Below are 20040 nucleotides of genomic sequence, written 5' to 3' on the forward strand. Positions count from 1 at the left end.
CTGTGGATTGGAGGCCATTGCTGCCCATAGGAGGGGCACCCACCACATCTCCCCACAGAAAGCTCCTGTTCTTTGCTGGCACCAGTTCTGCAGGGAGAGCAGCCCAGTTTTCCCCCAAGAGGGAAGCACTGGGTAGCAACAGACAGTGGAAAGAAAAGAGGGAGGCAACCAGCAGGGCAGGAAAGTGAAAATCTGACTTCTGCAGCCAAGAAGTCAATCTGCAACCCTCTACCAAACAGTGACCCATAAAATAAAATAACCTAAGTGTCCGTAGCAGCACCAGCAGACAGTGCAAACCAAAACTGGACCAGCATCTACTAATCTAGATAAAATATACAACCATTAACAGCTGGCAGGCCATATAGGAACTTTGAAAGAAGAGTCTACTCTTTTTTCAACCTACATTATGTGCTTAAAATGGAATTGTTTTCCCATGCTCCTTTGTAGGAACTGAGCGCTGGAACGTCCACACGTTTCCACAGTATGTTCTGATATTTTAATAAAATGATGAAGACTAATTTAAAGAATTCTCTCCACATGAATCCTGATTGAAGATAAAATATGAAAGCAATATGCTTAAATAACTCGGCATTAAAAGCTGTTTTAACTTTTCACTTTGAAAGTGGTTATGTTGGGGGATTTTAAGTTCTAAAATGTAAAGAGGCACAGATTTCTGATCCCTCCATTCTTTGGTTGCTATTAAGCAATACTGGAAAACAAGTTGATTCATCTAATTTAAGACAGTAAAACTACTCTACATAGTCACAAGACACAATATTCCAAATGACCTTAAAGAGAAACCCAATCGACTCAGCATGGACAAAGCAAGTCAAAGATGACACAGCTAAAGCGGGGAGAAGCGGGCTGAGGCTGGGTGGCCAAAGCAACAACCCTCTGACTCTTACTCTTGGGTGATGCAGCCAGGCCTAGCAGAGTTTAGAGAGAGAGAAAAACAATAATGTGATTCCCATATGCAAACACACACCCCTTTCTCTGCCCAGACACTCAATAAGAAACTCATTAAACCCTTTTTAAAAATCTGTAGGGACACAAGGAATTCACAGAGAACTAGGCTGAGCACACCTTGGTCTAAAGTGGTTTGCCATCCCCTGGACAACAGGGACACATTCTAGGAGTGACCGATGGTGACAGGTGAGTGCAATCTAGCAGGTGAGTGTCCACGTCCACAAGCAGCCACTCCCACCAGGGGCCACGCATTGTCCCAGATGTGCAGAAGCAAATGTGAGCCCATCCCAGACGGATGGGGGAGGTGGAGGGCTCCTGGTGAGTTCAGACGGCTTCCCGCTTTGCCAACACAGGTAGGGTACTGACACTTAACATCAGTATAATACAGACATAGCAGAAGTGCTTGTCTGGAGAGAATGCATGAATGATACGGTGTTGTAAATAACACAACTGTGGTGCACAGCTATGGGGCCTGTAAAGTGAGGGGGAAAAACCCATGTGAACATTGACAAAATCAAAGAACTTGGGCAAATATTTTCCAATGGGCACTTCATCCCTCCAAGCAATCTGTCCACACTGCACACCTTATCCACCAGTGTAGACCTAAGTACTGTTCGCCCAGCTGGGCACTGCACTGAGGTACCAGCAAAGCCCTCATCATCTCCAGCCCTTCAGAACAGTGTCTGCTTGAGCACAGAGTCCAGGAAACGGTCTCCTCCTATGGGACAGTTGAGCATTACAGAACCCTGCAGAACCCCAAATGTGAAACAGAAACATCTCCAGCCTGTGACATCTGAAAAGACACTTCACCCCAGGCCCCCACCTGTACCCCCTTCTTCGCCCTGAAAGTGTTAAAAAGGAAACCATACGGTCAACACCAGCTTCTCCCTGCTGATGAAAACTGGCACGAATGAATTTACTTTCTGGCTGCCAGCCCCACAAAACCGTTACACACACACACATACAAGTTCACCACTAAACTGCTCCAAATATAAATTCGAGACAAGCCGGCCTATCCCCACCCCACAGTGTATTAGTGGCCTTCCCAGGGTGAGCTGGGTGAATTCTAAATCTATATTAAACATTCAACATTTCGGAACTTCAGTGGGTTTTTTTTTTTTTTAAGACATAGCAAAATCCGATCTAAAACTTATGACAGCTGAGCACATGATCCCACCATTAAGAGCAAATAAGAAACCGTATATAACACTCCATGAAATCACTGTGGCAAATCTGTCACAAATCCTAAGTATGGGACGATGGGAACGCGGCACAGACCCTGGCCTGAGGGAGGAGGCTTTCCAATTTCACCCAACCTTCGCATCCCAGCGGACGGGAACAATAGTAGTACTATCCCAGTCCAGCCAGGATGCCTCGGACACCGGCGGTCAAACCTCAAGTCCAAAGACAAGTTTCGCATTAGAACGAGGCCCGCGGAGCCTCAGGCCGCGCAACGCGGAACCGCCCCCGGCCCGGCCGCGGTGGGCAGCGCTCGGACGCGCACCAAGGACACGGCCCCGTCCGCCAGGCCGCGCGCGAGGCCGCCCCGGCCCCGCGGCCCGTCCTGCGCCCCGGCTGCGCCCCGGGCCCCGCGGCCCCGTCCTGCGCCCCGGCTGCGCCCCGGGCCCCGCGGCCCCGTCCTGCGCCCCGGCTGCGCCCCCGGCCCCGCGGCCCCGTCCGGCTCCCCAGGGCCCCGGCGCCGGGGCCGCGGCCGACGACACGGAGCCGCAGGGCGGGGGCCGCGCTCGCACCGCGCCGAGACCCCCGCCCGCCCGCCCGCGCCCCGGCCCCCGTGACAGCGCGGCCGGCTGAGCGCGGGGCCTGTTACCTTCCGACAGCTCCAGCTCCAGCTCGGCCAGCCGGGCCCGCACCTCCAGGGGCAGCGCCATGCCTTCCAGGCTGCGGTCCGCCATGCTCGCGACGCCCCCGCCCCAGCCGGCCTCCCTTTGTTCCAGGCCGCGGTCTCGCCGCTCCTCGCGCCCCGCGGACCCGCACCGAGCGGCGGCAGGCCGGGCGGCGGCGCAGCGCGCTCCTCCCCGGTGCCTCCTCCGCGCGGCCCCGGCACGAAGGCCTCGCGCCCGCGCCCGCGCCCCCGTCCCGCCCGGAGCGCGCCCGCCGCCGCTCCACCGGGCGGCTCCGCGGCGCGCGCGTGACGGCGAAGAGCGCGCACGGGGCGGGGGCGGCGGGGGCACGCGCTCCGGGGCTGGGCCGGGCGGGGACGCGCACCGGGGACGGAGGGCGGGCCGGCGCAGCGCGCGCTCCCGGGGGCGCGGGGCTCGCACACCGGCCCAGCGGGGCCTCCCCCACCCCGGCCCGGCCCTCGCCTACCCAGGCCTAAGGCAGAAAAATACCTGCTGGAGCCCCGGCCTCGGCGTTCCGGGTCTTTGCGGGCTGAATTTTTTTTTTTTTTTTTTAATAAATGCGTTGTGTGTTGGGGGCGGGAGGTGTAAAAGACAGCGTGGGCTGTGGAAAGAGGAGTAGGCTGGAAGTTCCTAATTCGCGTTGATGTAGGACCTGCCAGCCTGGCCCTGAGGCTACAATCAGTGCCTCTCCCTCGGCTCCGTCTCCCCACCGTGAAGGCGGCTAGAGGAGAGATGGGTCACCGAATCTCCACGTTCCCGGTCAGCCCGACCACGCTCGCCCCGATACCCCGGCCCGTCCTCAGCCCGGGGCTCCGTGTCCTCAGCAGGTCTTCCCGCGCCCTCGCCCGAGGGCCCTACGGCTCGTCCTCCGCGCTTCTCTCTTCCGCCCCCACCGCACCGGTGTCACCTCTGGGGGCATCACCAAACCTGGGCCTCCAGTCCTGACCGTTTGGGGAGGCTAGCTCACCCCCTACGACTGTCCAACTGAATAACGTCACCCAGATGCCCCCAAACCCCGAACTCCACAAACCAGCCCCTCCTCCTGGCTTCTAATAACTTCCACCATTTTCTTAATGATCCAGGCTGGGAAGAGTCCCGGGAGTGTTTGCCTGTCTTCCTCAGTCTTCACGCACCCTCTGCTTCCCTGTCCCCTCAAGGCTCTCGCATGTCATTTTCATTCCGGACCCACTCCTCCCAGTTCAGCCCCTACCGCAGACCTCCTGGTGGCCCCCCCACCAACATCCGCTTGACCCTGTGGCGGGAGGGGCCCAAGTTGGCTCCGGAAACACAGTGGCATTTATTCCCCTTTCAAAAATAGGCAATTTAATACTTCCTGCATTGTCTACTGAATACAAGTCCACCCTCTTAATGGGAGACTCCAGACCCTCCACCACTTGGCCCGTATCTGCAGTCACACCATGCGCGCCCCACAAGCTGGTTCCTGAAGACCTAGTGGCCTTCACCCTGAGTGCCCCCCTTCTCTGCCCACACACTCCCACAGCGTCCCTAACATCAACTCCAGAAAAATCTCTCCTCCCCATTACTGTGCTCCCACTATCTTATCTACTTGTCTCTGCCCTTATCTCCTTGGCCTTTATCTTTCTCATTAGTCTGAGTGACAGCTCTGGGGACAAGGACCAAGCCTTCTTCCTCTCTGTTCTTCCCGCTGATAGGACAACAGTGACCACTAGAGAGCTGTGGGCATTTCTTACATAGGTCTCACTGATCTAATACGGATCAATGATGAGCTTGAAACAGGTGAACCCCAAACGCCTCTGCTTTATGGTCTTGGACGTAAAGCCAGTGGACACGGGGGGCCACACCGGTATGGCTCCACCACAGTCTCTCCCCCTTTCAGGATAAACAGACCACTGAGGCAGAGAGCCCTCGAGAGGATCTGGGGCTACAGGCGAAGGCCTTAGAGAAATAAAATGCAGCAGAACCAGGATTCAAACCCCGGTCTCCAGAGCAAATCTCTGCACTCGTTTCATTACAGCAAAGTGGGCCTGCGCATTCCACACAATGAGTGTGTCAAGTCAGTCTAGGTCCAGATGGTATCAGAATAAAAGTATGTATTCTGTTTTAATTCGTGGGTGGGTCTTGATCATCCATGTCTGATGCTGTAACTGAGGTTGGTTCCAAAGAAAACCACTACGTTACACTAAACACATCAAATGTCTACTTGGATTCCAAGCAGATGCGTCTTCATTTGGGCAGGTCTCTGTATGACTACTAAGTACACTTGGGAGAGTGTTCGTGGCATTTCCAATGCCCTGAGAGACATCTTTATCTGGAAGTCCTGCCACGTCTTCAAAACACGTTATGTCTGAGATCAACCTCCACTTGCCTCCCACCCTTACTGTGTTCTTACTCAAGAGCAGCCCCCCTTTCTCCTGGTTTCCGTGCTTTGAGTCACGCCCGTTGTCAAGCTTCAGTAACATCCACCCCACAGGCCCACTGCCACTGCCTAATGCAGGCCCTCAGAGCCCCTACCCTGTTTTTCCCCTTCTGATCTTCCTACTGTGGCTGCCATGGGTTACGGTCCCCTTGCTCTACAATCTACAACGGTTCTCTGCCTACAAACCAAAGAACTCCTTGATCTGACACCGAAGGCTTCACAGACACAAAGTTTCCTTCCCTACTTTCTATCCTGCGCTCCCTGCATGCACCTGTGGTCACCTGAGGAGTTCTCACTTGCCTGTGGGTCATCTCCCCTTCTTGTGTCTCTTTTGCTGATGTGTGCCTCTCCTCTTCCTATTCCCCCACCCAAGTCACGGCCACACGTCGGATTTCACCCATCCAAGTCCAGGGTCAAATGCCACTTCTTCCATGAAGCCTTCCTTCCTGATCTCCCACCTGGAACTACACACCTCTCTTCCCACCTGTTCTTCCTGGGGCTTGTAGTTAACATGTGCATCTTACTGGGCAGCTAGTCCACCTGTGATTCCCCCACTGTGTTGAATGTCGTATAAACAGCACATTATTTCTCAAAGTACAATCCAGCCTTGGAAAAGGGGAAAGACTATTTCCCTGCATCTCCTTCTGCTCCAGTCCTGGCCAGTCTCAGTGAAAGTGGCGCTTAGTGAAAACCCAGTTATGCTTTGTGTGTTTACACGTATAAAAACCTGGTTCAAGTGGATGTCAAGGTGGGCATAACAATACCCAACAGAGGTTTATTAGAATGAATTGAATACCTGCTAAGGGCTATTTGCTTCCAAAGCTCTCCAAAAGCCCTGAAATTCCATCCTGAGAGCTACACCTGTGAACTATGGTCACTTATCTTCAGAAAGCCACTGTGACATCTCATGACTGCTACTTGGGAAGAGTTAGGCATCATTAGCACTTATCAACACACTAGCATGGTTTAATTTGTGAACTAAGCCAGCTTTTACATAACAAATCCCAGAGGGTCTGAGACATGTACAAAACCTGTAGGTGTCCGGGAGAGAAAGGCTGGAGAGGTAGCCAGCCCGAGGCCTGGGGACTGGAGGGACGCTGACACGGGACACGTGACCTACCTCTGCTCCTCCACGGTTTTGAGTTCCACAGAGTTCCACAGAGGGGCAGGGACAGAACAGTAATTAAGTAATTAACCCCATGACAGCCAGCACTGGGGGGCCTCTGTCACTGTCTTGCTTGACTGTCTGCTGTGGGGGATTTGTTACCCCTCTGCCTACCTGCAGTACCTCACCTCTATTTTGTTCTGTCTCACCGAATTCCAAGCGAATTCTGAATGAAAACTTCATTACTCACATGTATTGGGGCTCTAGACTTGAGAAAACCTGGTTGGGGTGGCAGAGGGTAGTAAAGGGGTGCTGATTAATCAGGTAACTCGCGGGTGATGCCCCGAAGCCTTGTTGCTGATGAGAGTTGATCCTCTCGCTCCTAGTCAGATTCCTGCAGAATTTGTTCATGCTGTGCTCTCTCCTATGGATCCCAGTTCCGAGAAATTTTTACCTTTTCCAAAGTGACCAGGAAGAGCTGGTTGTCAAATACTCTGTTCGGATTCTCCGAGCACATCGTAAATCCAGGGAGAGGGGGCTCACACCCCTGTTACGACAGAACCTTCTTAAGCTGGAATTTCCCTACAGAACTATGCCTGGCAATTTATGTTTTAGTTCTGTTTCATTTCGGTCTTACCATATTATCAGGAATTCAGCTTGGGTAGAGTGTTAGGTTTAAAGAAAGAGCAAAAGTGAGTAATGTGACACAGAAAGTTTGGGTTTAATGAATTAGTACTTCGAAAGCAGCGTGAACCCTTGAATGAAACTACTCTATACATGAAAGAGATCGTTAACATTTTTGTGACTTTTTTTCACATCACTATAGAATTAACTAAACAATGTGTATGTGACTGAATTCGCTGAACCACACGTGTGTTTGCATTTCTGTTATGGCTACTGTCTTCCTCTAGAAGTAAGAGCTATCCAACCTATTCACCTAAGAACAAGTGTACCCACAAAAGAGGAGTAAGAAGTAATCCCACAAAGGGCATCCCTGGTGGCGCAGTGCTTAAGAATCTGCCTGCCAGTGCAGGGGACATGGGTTCGAGACCTGGTCCACGAAGATCCCACATGCCGCGGAGCAACTAAGCCCATGCGCCACAACCACTGAGCCCGCGCTCTAGAGCCCATGAGCCACAACTACTGAAGCCCACGCTCCTAGAGCCCGTGCTCAGCGACAAGAGAAGCCACAGCAGTGAGAAGCCTGCACACCACAACAAAGAGTAGCCCTGACTCGCCGTAACTAGAGAAAGCCCACGTGCAGCCACAAAGACCCAACGCAGCCAAAAATAAAATAAATAAATTTATATATAAAAAAAAGAAGTAATCCCACAGAATCCCACAGCAAAATTAATCTAATTTTCCAGACCATTACTGGAAGTGCTGAGAATTCAACTGTGAGTCAAAGGTGTCTTGATGGAAAAACAAGTGTGTGAAATTTATCTTGGACAAATAGTCTGTCTCCTTGTAAATGTAATTACAAATCAATACACAATTATCAATAATGTAATTACTTCTGATCATTTTAGTGAATTCTAATCACTCATGCTAATGGTGATGTGAATAGCACAAAACAACAAATTAGCCAAAAATTACTCCTGTTTGGTCTTAGATTGCATCATATTTTTACAGTATATTTCCTTTGCCAATTATGATTGACTACACTCTGGCTTAATTAAGGTAATGTTAAAATTAATTGTCATTCCCAGAACTCATATCAATTAATGGCTGAGACAAGTGACACATAGGTTTTTTAAAAATATTTTACCAAATATTCTAAGATATAAGACTTTATTGGATGTTAAAACATAAGCTTTTGCAGTAGAAAAGAAGGGAGTGGTTGAGGACTAAAATTTTGCCATCAAAAATCCACAAAGTGGAATAGCATCATAAAAGAAAGTTATAAAATTGACCTCATCCCTTCAAAATGAAAACATATATTGATACATAGAGAGAGAGAGGGTTAGGCACATTCCTAAAGGGTATCTGCTCTGCCAAGAAAAACTCCACCACGAGGTTCATAAGTGGAGTCTAAAAACTTTAATTGTGTAAAATGCAGAATCTTGTTGTGAAGTTAATTAAAAGCAGTGCTTTTCAGTCAGTCTGTATGAGCTCACACACACACTCAATGAAAGTAAATAAAAATAAAGATTGAGCCGTTGACACTGTCCACCACTGACCACAAGCTGGTCTGAGAAGGTCCCAACGACTCCAGGGCCTCAGCATCCCAGCCGGCACCCTCCCCCGAATCAGAAGACAAACCTCATGCTTTGACTGTGGGACAGGGCAGAACAGGAGAGGATGGACCATCCCAGCACAGCCAGATCCCAGTTACCGGGAGGTTTTTCCTTAGTCGGGACTGGGGCTTCAGCTCCTTGCAATGCTCACAGTTGTGTAAATGGACCGGGTGATGCAGGGTGGGTTCCTGAGAAGCAGAGCCTGAGACGAGGGTTCAGGGCACATGCTTTATTGAGGGCATCCTCTTAAAAATGGAGCCTTTGGGGAGTGAGCACATCAGGTCAGGAGGGAAAGAGCAGGCCTCAGTGGCCCGGTCCACAGATGGATGGGGCAGGGTCACCACAGAACTGGTGGCCAGCCTTTGTACAGCTGTGTCACTCAGTCGCTGGCCCCCACTGGGGACCCACCAACAGTTTATCCCATCAGGAAAGTGAGTAGCTGTGATCCATTAGCACCAACACTTACAGCCCCAAAGGGCTGGTACACCCAGCCTGTAAAGGGCTCCAGGTCGGCACCGTGTCCCCTCCTGCACATCTGTGGGGCAGGCATTTGGGTTACCACTGATTCAGCCATAGTGGCTACATCCACCCTGAAGCTGGTCTGGGTGGACAGATGATAGAAAGTCAGGAACCTGGAGAGTCTCAGGGGGGAGAATTGGACTTGGGTGATTGAGTATTTTGGGTTTATTCTGTATGTTAATATTCTTTGGGTTTTTTTTTTTAATAAGACAAAGAATCATTCAAAATGACTGTATTTGCTTTGCATGGGGTCATGAAGGATTTCAGACGATGCCCGTCATTCATGGAAAGTTTTACAAAGCGACGGGCATGAAGCCCCTGCCGGGCGCCATGTACGATGCTGCTCATACTTCCAGGAACTTACTGTCCGGCCAGCTCGGGGCCAAGTGAGACACAGGTGTGAACGGAGCAGGCGGGAGCTGTCTCCACAGGCTGTCCTGGTCTGGAACACCTGACAGAGTTTACGAAGTATCCCATATCTTCCAAAGATCTGATTCCCAAGCACCTTGCCCAGCTGTACCTCGAGTTCCCTCAGCCTTCAAAGCACAGGCAGGCCTCTCGCTGGCAGGTGCACGTCCAGCTGCCCCAATTCCCTTCCCAGATGTTGTGCAGCTGGCAGTTCCCCACCTCGTTGACCTCGGGCGTCGGCGTGGGAAGACCCCAGGTGGAGGGGAACGGGACCCTGGGGTGTCACGCACTCTGGACAGGTTCCTGAGATCTGTCTCCTTTGAGTCTCTCTCGGCCCGCCACCCTGGCCCCAGCTGGGAGCCCCTCAGAGCCCCCAGTTCTCGACGCGTGAACAGGGAAAGCCTCACTGCTCAGCCCTCACACAACAGCAGCATGGAGGCCTCAGCCCTCTTGAGAATCTGACTAAGTTCTAGACCAAATGTTTGCCCCCAGCCACCTCCAAACACCCAGGCTGGCAGGGGCAGGGGCTGGGGTGGCTCTCTCACCCACCTGACTTCCCAAACCTGTGGTCCCTCGTAGCAGCCTCTCTATGCAAGCAGGCAACCTCCCCAAGGGCTCCACAAATTCTCGCAGTGGTCTCAGACCTTGGGAAGAAGAGGATATGGGTGCAAGTCACAGTAGAACAAAGAGGAATTTAATGAGTGCCACATGGGCAGTGTGTTTCTGAAGAAGGTGAAGAATGAGGAAATTAATTTAGAAAAATTCACTAAATCTTCAGGTGTGGCTTTGATCTCTAACTGTGGAAGCTGTGTCCGACAAGAGCTGCTCTGCTCTCATTCAGATGCAACGCGTTCTTTTCCCTCTGACCCCAATTCCCCACAAAACTAGAGGAAAATCCTCTTAAGCACAAGAAAGATTGAAGATGGAAAGAGAAAGATAACGAGCAGAGGAAGAGTACGAGAAAGAGACGGAGGCTGCAAGCGAGGAAGGAGGAAGGTGCACACACAGACAAGTTCATGTTTCAAGGAACATACATTCAAGGAAGAAGAACAGTGTTAAAGCAGGAAAGAGGACTCATGGAACAAAACACAAATACAGGCAAATGAAAACTAATAATTTTTAAGATATAATAAACCAGATACAAATTTTAAAAATAGGGAAGCAAAATGGTACTTTGAAATGTTGCTGTGGAAATTAGACCTTGGATTCCTAGGGCTGCTGTAACAACATGGCACAAACTGGGAGGCTTTAAGCCAGAGAAACATGCTGTCTCAATATTTGGAGGCTGGAAGTCTGAAATCAGGGTGTCGGCTGGGGACGCACCCCTCCTTGCCTCTTCCTGGCGCCTGGCGGTTCTTGGCTTGTCCTGCATCACTGCAGGCTCTGATTCCGTTGTCACACTGGCCTCTGTACCTCATCTTCCGTCTGTGTCTGTCTCCAAATTTCCCACTTAATAACGACACCAGTCACTAGATCAGGGCCACCCTCGTGACCTCACCTTCACTTGGTTGACTCTGCAAAGAACTTATTTCCAAATGAAGCCACGTTCTGAGGAACTGGGGGCCAGGACGTCAACATACCTTCTTTTGAGGGACACAACTCAACTGAACATAATAGCTGTTGATATGGGAAAACAACCAATCTAGATAAAAACTTACCAAGAAATCAAACACCAAGAAATTACAAAGGACAAAGTACTAAAGAGAAAATTATGAAACGAACAGACCAGAATCATGAACTGGGATTGAAGCAGCAGAAGAAATCATCAGTCGCACGGATATATATACAACTTCAAATTTTTTTTGAATAACAAAAAATACTAAACTAAAACAAAAGCAATAAAAGATGATTATGAAAGAGATTAGCTTTATGTCTAGCACAAGAGAAATGGGTAGCATTCAGTAATTGACTCAGTTGACTGATAAGCTACTTTTCTTTGTCACCTAAAATAGTTTCATTTTAATATCAGCATGTCTTAAATCACATTAGTAGATGAACACCTGTTCTGATAGGGCCTCTGATTCTGTAATCTTTTAGGAGACCAAATATTCACTTTTACTATAATAACACTGTTGCTGGTGAATGTGCCTTACACCTGCCGGCAAACGGGCTCCCCAGTACTGGGCCCTGGAAATGTCCTCCTATAGCCGCCTGGGGCTGGCAGGCTCCTCCTGCAGGCAGAGTCCGCCCTTGCTGACCAGCATGCAATGTGTGTCCTCCACACAGAGCTCACCCACAAGAGGAACAGAAGCCAGCATCCGGGCTGTGCTGTGTCTTCTTCATTCTCACCAGTCAGGTAAGATACTTTGCTCTCTGGCGCAGAGTGTGTGCATGCATGTGTGCACATGTGTGTCCACCTGTGTGTGTTTCTGTTTATAAATACAGGAAGCCTAGGAACGTTACACGAACAGAGCCACGCCACATGGAGGAAACACAAGATTTGTGGAGATGTCTTCCCTGCAAAAAAGTGAAAAAAGTTAAAAATGGAATTGATAGATTAATTGCTGTGATTGATCTTGCATAAAATTTTAGTGAGAGACTATTGTAAGGGATGGGGAAAATTACCAATGGTTACTCCAAAAAGCTAATCTGATAGAAGAAATAAGGCAGTTATTTTTAGGAAAAACAAAAAGAAAGGATCCAGGTTCATAGTACACCGTAAGGATGAATTGTGGGCAATATCTGCTTGTAACAGAATGTTAGTGCGGTTGGACTTGATCTATCATTTTGCAATTAGTTTTCTGTCTTTCATTCCTTTGTTCCTCCTTTCCTGATTTCTTTTGGATTAATCAAATATTTTCTTAGTATTCTGTTTGAACTCCTTCACGGACACTTTCCTGTACATCTTTGCATTGTTTTGTGTATTATTGTCATATACACACATTACGTATACATATACTACAAATGCCACAAAGCAGTGGGACAGTATTTGCTTTGCCAGTTATATGTCTTCTTAAGAGAAGAAAATTAAAAGGTGTGTAGTTTTTTCTATTTACCAGTTTTGATGCTCTTTATTTATTGTTGCAGATCTGAATTTCTATCTAGGGTCATGAAGAACCTCCTTTAGAATTCCTATAGTGTGATAATGCTGGCAACAAATTATCTTCACTGCATCTTCAATTTTGAATGATGTTTGAAAATCTGCTGGAGTTAGAATCTTGGGTTGACAGCTTTTTTCTTTCGACATTTCACAATCTTGTTCTATTGTCTTCTGGCCTCCACTGCTTCCGATGAGAAATCAGCCATAGTTCCTATCATCACTCACTTGCATATAATTGTCATTTTCCTCTGGCTGCTTTCAAGACCTTTATCTTAGGTTTCAACATTTTGACTATGATGTGCCTTGTTTTCCTTGTATTCATCCTGCATAGAGTTTGCTGAGTTTTTTGACCTATAAGTTTATACTTTTCACACAATTTGGGTAATTCTCAGCTATTCTTCCAACGTATTGTTCCTGCTCCTTCTTGCTGTCCTCTTCTCCTGGGTTCCTCTGCACTTACGTTGTATGGATTGATAGGGTCCTGCAGGTCAATGTGACTCTGTCCATGTTTCTTTTTTTTTTCCCAATATTTTTTCTTTCTGTTTTTCAGATTGAACTGCTCATTGACACTTCCTTCTAACTCCTGTAGTCCACTGTTAAGCTCATCATATTACTTTTTCATTTCATATATTGCACTTTTCTAATTTCCCTCTGGTTCTTTTTTTTTTATAATTTACATTTCTCTGTTGAGAGTCCCCATTTGTTCAATCATCATGGCCATTTATTCAAACAGCTGTTATAAACGTGTACATTTGTGTTCACTGCTTGAAAGTTCTAGCTTGCTAATTCCAACATCTGGGAAACCAAGAATGAGTTTCCAAAAACTGCATATTCTCTTAGCTATGGCTCCTATTTTCCCATTTCTTTGCATATGCAGTAATTTTTTTATTGTATGCTGGACATTGTGTATGATGTGTTGGAGAGAGAGAAAGTCATGTCTTCTTCCTTTATAGGTGTTCAGTTTATTCAGGCAGACAGTGAAATCATTGGTCCCTACTTATGGTCTTGTCAGCCTTGGTTTTATTCCTTCTTGGAGTGGGCCTACTTTGGTTTAGAACTCATGTTTAGGAAGTGTCCCATACTGTAGAGTGTGAAGCTTACTCTTACATTTTGGCCTTTCCGGAATCTCAGTTCTGTTCCAAACTTTTCAGTGAGTTCTCTCCACTGCCTCGGCTGGTGCGTGAACGTCTCCCAGAACCGTGTGCTGTCCGCTGTCACCGTTTTGCTCTCAGCCTGCAGGTGATCTCTATTAAGCCTCATGGATTTTCGCCCTTTACCTGTGCACCCCAGTCTTAAGCTAAGGACTCACAGAGAATCCCCATGCAGACTTCTTGGAGCACTTCTCTGTGAAGCATTCATTCCTCAGAAACCCTGCCAAACAAATTCCAACCACTTCAAAGATCTGAACTTCAGCATCTTCCCGCTCACCTCCATGTTGATGGGCAGAACAGCCATGGGGCAACATTGTGCTCTCCTCAGGGGTGTCTCTTCTCCTGTAATGCTCATTTTTCAAAGCCTGAAAAGAATCATACCATGTATTGTCCAGTACTGTAGTTGTTGGCAACGGAGAGCATTTACTCTCTCATGGCTGGTAGTAGAAGTCTCTGAAAACTATTTCATAAGCATGATAATGTAAAGAGCAGCCCAAATTGGAGAAAAATGAGGACTTCTGGGGGATGTCTCTAAGAAAAAAAATGAAACTAATAGAATGAACACACTGAGAGGAGTTTGGAGTTGAATTATTTTGGTGATGAATGATATTTACATAGTCATAATAAGGTAAATTCTGGTTATTGACATAAATGAAAAACAATATAGTTGGGGAGGAAGAAAATAAGAAACGTGTGTGTGAGCCTAGAGAGAAAATGGTAGATAAGAAATCCATGTCCACATCTTACCATGTAGACAGCCAATAAGTAGTATCTAAAGATGAAAATTAAAGATACAGAACTATAAGCTTATATTTAGAAATATAGAGGTAAACACCAAAAGAAACACCAGAAAACCTGACCGTGTTTGCCTCTAGGTAGTAAGATGGGCTAGGTCTGACGACTGCTGTTTTTCATTAGAAGCCTAATTATACAAGGATATACTTTTATTGTGAAAGATAACATATACAGGAATGTGCATAAATGTTTCAGCATTTGACAAATATGTAGAAAGCCAACTAACTCTCAACTATGCCAGAAAATTAATTTTCATTGGAAGTCTAATTTTTCTAATTTTAAACATTTCTATTGCAAAATATAATATACAAAAGGTGCATAACAAACAGTTATAAGGCCAAGTAACCATGAACCAAGTCAAGGAATTGAACATTATTCATAGCCCAAAGGTCCTTTCTGACTACAATACACTCATTCCCACCAAGGCAGACCATCCTCCTGTCTTTTATGGTAAATCTAGCCTTGCTTTTCTTAAGCACCCTTGAATGCATCCCTATAAAATATATTTTAATTTTGCTTACTTTTGAACTTTATATAATTAGCATTATACTGTAAGTATAATTTTTGTTTTATTTTTTATTCATTCAGCTTTAGGTTTATAGATTCATTCATATTGTTTCATGTAAACTTTTTTTTTTGGTTCTAAGTAAATATTTTTTGAATGACTATATCAGAGTTTATTGATCCATTCTACCATTCCACTGTTGATGGACATTTGAGTTATTTCCAGACTTGGGTTATTATGGGGAAAATACAATAATATAATTTAGTATTATATGATTATATCTGATATATATCTGATATATTCTCATATATGATATCTTGGTGAACATAAGTGAAACTTTTCCCCCCACTGCTCTGAATTGCTCCCTATGCCGAATATGACTACGCACATACAGGCTGTATGTTTCACTCGTCTGTCTATTTCTGCACCAATACAGCATGGTATTGATTAACATAGCTTTACAATATCTGAACACTTGACAAACTGAGGTTTCTCATTCCCTCTTTGACCTCTTCCCTCCTATCCTTCCTTCTCCTCTTTCTTCTTCACTGCCTCAGCTATTTTTCTCCCTGGAATTGTTTCACATTTTGAATTATGTTGTCACATGTCATTTTCCCAAAATACCTATTGGGATTTGGAGTGGGAGTGCACTGAATACAGAGATCAATTCAGAGATGAATAACCTCTGCATTTTGAATCTTCCATTCTGTAAACATGGTCTATTTCTCCATTTACACATAATGTCTTTCAGTAAAGTTGTATAATTTTCCTCATAAAAGTCTTTCACATCATTCTTTTATATTTATCCTAGTTGCTATTTTTGGATGCTCTGTAAGTAGTATATTTTAAAATTAACATTTTCTATTGGTTGCTCTTCTATAGAAATATAATGGAATTTTTATACTGATTTCATTTTTTGATGACCCTGCCATAAACTTTATTAGTTCTAATATTTTATATGTAAAAATGTTTTATTTAATACATATAGAATCATTTTATCTGAAAACAATTATAGCTTGGTTTCTGCTTTTCTAAAGTTACTAGTCTTGATGTTTTTCTTGTCATATTGTACATCCAGGACCTCCTGTTCAGTATTGAGCAACAGTGCTGATAGTGGTGATAGGAGGTGTCCTTTTCTTGTTCATCACCTCAAACGAAAATTTTTCACACTTTTTAAAAACATTTGTTAAATATGGTGTTTATTGTAGATTTTTGCACCTTCTCTTTATCTGATTAAGAAAGCCCTAGTTTACTCAGTTTTTAATCTGATACTGAATTTTATCAAGTGTTTTTCTTGCACCTACTGGGATGATCATATAATTTTTCCTGTATTAGGTGGCTAATATGGAAAATAATTAACTGATTTTTTAAAAATGTTAAACCGACCCTGCATTCTTTGAATGAATCTGACTTAGTCAAAATGTATTATCCTTTTTACTGCTGAATTAGTTTTATGTAAAACTCATCAATATTTTCCCCAAAATAATCTGAAATTGAGAGTAATACATTGGCAATTTTCCTTCCTTTTCTCAAACAGAGGCTGATTAAAGTTCTTAACCTCCTCAGGGGTTGTGTAGGGGGCTAGGGCAGCTGCAGGTAATCATTTATTTCCTGGGAGATGGAGGAGAAGAGGGCAGGTCCCTGCATCCCCAGTATTTTTCCAGCCTAATCAGTGAGTTTCTGAGATCTATGTCAGTGTCTTTGACAGCCCAGTCACCACAAAAATCAAAATTTTCTCCACTGATATTGAAGCCAAAATTTGACAAACAAAAACCAGAAACAAAGATGAAGGGGGAAAAATAAAAGACAAAAAAGGGGGGACTTCCCCGGTAGTCCAGTGGTTGGGACTTCGCCTTCCAATGCAGGGGGTGGGGGTTCGATACCTGGCTGGGGAGCGAGGATCCCACATGCCTCACAGACAAAAAACCAAAACATAAAAAAAAGAAGCAATATTGTAACAAATTCAAAAAAGACTTTAAAAATGGTCTACATCAAAAAAATATTTTAAAAAATAAAGGAAAAATATGAACACCCCCACCCCCAGCACACACATATAAAACAACATCAGGGGCTGAGGCATGTGTGCAAGTCTGATGTGGCCACTCATGAACTTCACAATCTTGGGACCTGTGTTTACACAACTGATTTTATTTGAGTCTCATTATCGTATTGTGATGGGGCTTTACTACATTTTGAAAAATTTTACATCTATGTCCATGAGTGAAATTAGCCTGGAAATATTCCTTACCTATTTGTCCTTGGTCTCAAGTTTTGCTCTATCATAAAATAAGTGTTTCTTCTTCTTTTGTTGTCTGGAGGTGTGTGGTAAGAATGAAACTGTTTCTTCCTTGAATGTCTGGAATAACTACCTAGTGAAGCCAGCTGGCCTGGGGCTTTCCTTTCAGGTCACACACGTACTACTGATTTAATTCTTTAAAGATTTGGGACTGTTGCAGTTTTCTGTTTCTTCTCCAGTCAGTCTTGGTATCCTTCCCCTAAAATTCATCTTCTTCATCTATATTTTCAAATGTATTGGTATAAAGTTGATAATAACATCTCCTTTCTAAGATGTCGGCATCTGTAGTTATATTCTCTTTCTTACCCCAGTATTGTTTATTTGTACCTTCTCTATTTTTGATGAATTTCACAAGAGGTTTTATCAACTTTATTGGTTTTATGAAAGAACTAACTTTTAGCCATCTAGAGCCTTCCTACTGTATGTTTGTTTTTGTTTCATTTAATTCCTGCTTCTATCTTTAGTATTTACTTTATTCTTCCTTTTTTGGTGTTAACTTTGTAGTTGCTTTTTAAATTTTTTTGATGCATACTAACCTCATTAATTTTCAACCTTTCTTCTTTTCTAACATGTGGATACAAATCTATAAATTTTTCTGTATTTGACTTCATCTATAGTTGTAATATGTAGCATTTTCATTATTCAGTTCAAAATTTAATTTTCATTATAATTTCTTACTTGACATATGACTTTAGAATGTTGCTCCTCATTCCCAAAGACATGCGAATTTCTACCTACTCTTTGTTATTGATTTCTCCCTAATGTTATGACCAGAAAATATTTGAAGATTCTTTCAATCCTTTGAAATGTTTTAATTCTTGCCTTTTTTCATTATTTGTAAATTATTTGTGCGTGTTTTTAAATAATATGAGGGGGTTTGTGGTTGGTTATAATGTCCAATAGATGCCATAAATCTAGTTTGTTTATTACATTGTTCAGTCTTTTGTATCTTAACCAACAGGTTATTTATTTATTTATTTGGTCTCATGGTATCTATCAATCCCTAAGAAGAATAAAATTTCCCTCTATAACTGTGAATTTGTCTATTTCTCCTTGTAGCTCTATCAAATTTTTGCTTTATATATTTTTATGAGGTACCTACAAATTTAGATAATCCTATCTAAATTTTTATCATCATGAAGTATCCTTCTTTATCTCTCACAATGCTTTTTGCCTGATACAATCTATTTTGTCTGGTATTAATCTATTTACACCAAATATCTTTGCAAATACGAATGACATATTTTTCCATCCTTTTACTATTATTCTCCCTTTATTCTCGTGATATACAGAGTTCAATTTTTAAAAATCCAGTATAGCACTATTTGTCTTTTTTTAAACCATAGAATTGAATTATGTTTAATGTAATTATTAAGATAATATTTTAAAATCTGCCATCTTATTTTGTGATTTCTACTTGTTCCACGTCTTCTATTTTTTCTCTCCTTTTCTGTAGTGTTTTGATTGGCTAAGAATTCCTTATTATTCAGTTTTTCCCTCTATTAGTTTGGAAGTTATGCATTCTAATTATCTTACTCTAGAAATTATAGCACCAATGATTAGATTATCAAAAAAAATAAAATAAAAACTTTATTATTTTCTTGGATAATACAAGGATTTTAGAACACTTTAACTCCATTTATACCCCATAATTTATCTCTCCTTTTTAGGCCCCACTAAATATTATTATTAACATTGCATTCAGTCAATGTTCATTTACATTTACCTGTTTGTTCATTTCTCTCTTTGTTATTCTATTTTTGTATCTCAGAACTTGCGTTTGGGATCACTTATCTTCTGCCTGAGTATCTCCTTTAGAATTCCCTATAGTGAGGAATTCATTGGTGATTATTTCAGCTTTTACTTGTGATAATGCCTTTACTCCACTCTCATTCATGAAATACAGATTCACTAAATATAGAATTCTAGGTTGGAAGGTGAAGATATCAGTAAACTGTTTTCTGCTTTGAATGTTGCAATTGAGAATCCAGATGTGAGTAACTGTCAATCATTTGAAGGTGATCTGTCCATTTTCTTTAGCTGATTTGAAAGTTTTCTCTTTGTTTTATAAGATACCCATTGAGTTTTAAATTTTGGTTACTGTATTTATTTCTGGAAGTTCTGTTTTCATAGTTTCATGGTTCCTGGATATATTTCCAGTTTTCAATTTATTTCTTTAAACATGATATATTTAGTTGTTTCAAAATGTGTGTTTGATAATTTCATTCTTTGACATCTGTACAGTTATGTTTCTGTTATTTTTGTGTTCTCTTAATTCTCATTCATGTTGTCTCCCTACCAACCTCCACCACTTTCACTTTGTTGCCTTGTTATCTCTGACTTCCTGCTTGTCACTGTCCTTGAAAATTACTTGAACTTGTTGGTTACCCAAAGTCTAGGATGGATATGCCCTCCTTCAGAGAGCATTTGTATTCCTTTCTAAAAATGTTAGGGCATATTAACAGGTGCAACCATCTCAAACCAATTCCATAGCTTGATCTTCCTTGGCCTCCGAGTTCTAGATTGTGTGTACCCACGTGCAAATCTTTGTAAGAGTTGATCTGTTGTCCCAAAATCTCTGGAATTTTTTTCTCCTGTTCTGTTTTTTTTTCCAAGGCAGCTTTCTTTAAAACCTTCCATGGTTGGGGTAGAGGGTGGATTTAGTTATGATTCACCCTTACTCTCAGTGTGATTCCCTTTCCAGGAACCAGCTTAATGTCAGGACTGTCTCCTTTAAGACCTCAGATACTGGGATTGA

General features: G+C 44.0%; 1 protein-coding gene across 6 annotated transcripts in view; it reads right to left on the reverse strand.

The window, feature by feature from the left end:
• Nucleotides 1-3104, reverse strand: part of DIP2C (disco interacting protein 2 homolog C) — a 370310-nt gene extending 367206 nt beyond the window's left edge. For 4 of the 6 annotated variants that reach the window (XM_082386005.1, XM_082386004.1, XM_082386003.1 and 1 more), the window contains exon 1: nt 2795-3103. In XM_082386005.1, coding sequence (XP_082242131.1) covers nt 2795-2879 — 85 coding nt within the window. In that variant the 5' untranslated portion in view covers nt 2880-3103. Of the gene's footprint in view, nt 1-2794 lie in introns of all 6 variants that reach the window. The other 2 variants (XM_082386001.1, XM_082386000.1) reach the window with 1 other exon arrangement.
• Nucleotides 3105-20040: the final 16936 nt, after the last annotated feature.

The sequence above is a fragment of the Balaenoptera borealis genome, assembly GCF_965194805.1.
Source record: "Balaenoptera borealis genome assembly, chromosome: 3".
Taxonomy (NCBI): Eukaryota; Metazoa; Chordata; class Mammalia; order Artiodactyla; family Balaenopteridae; genus Balaenoptera; species Balaenoptera borealis.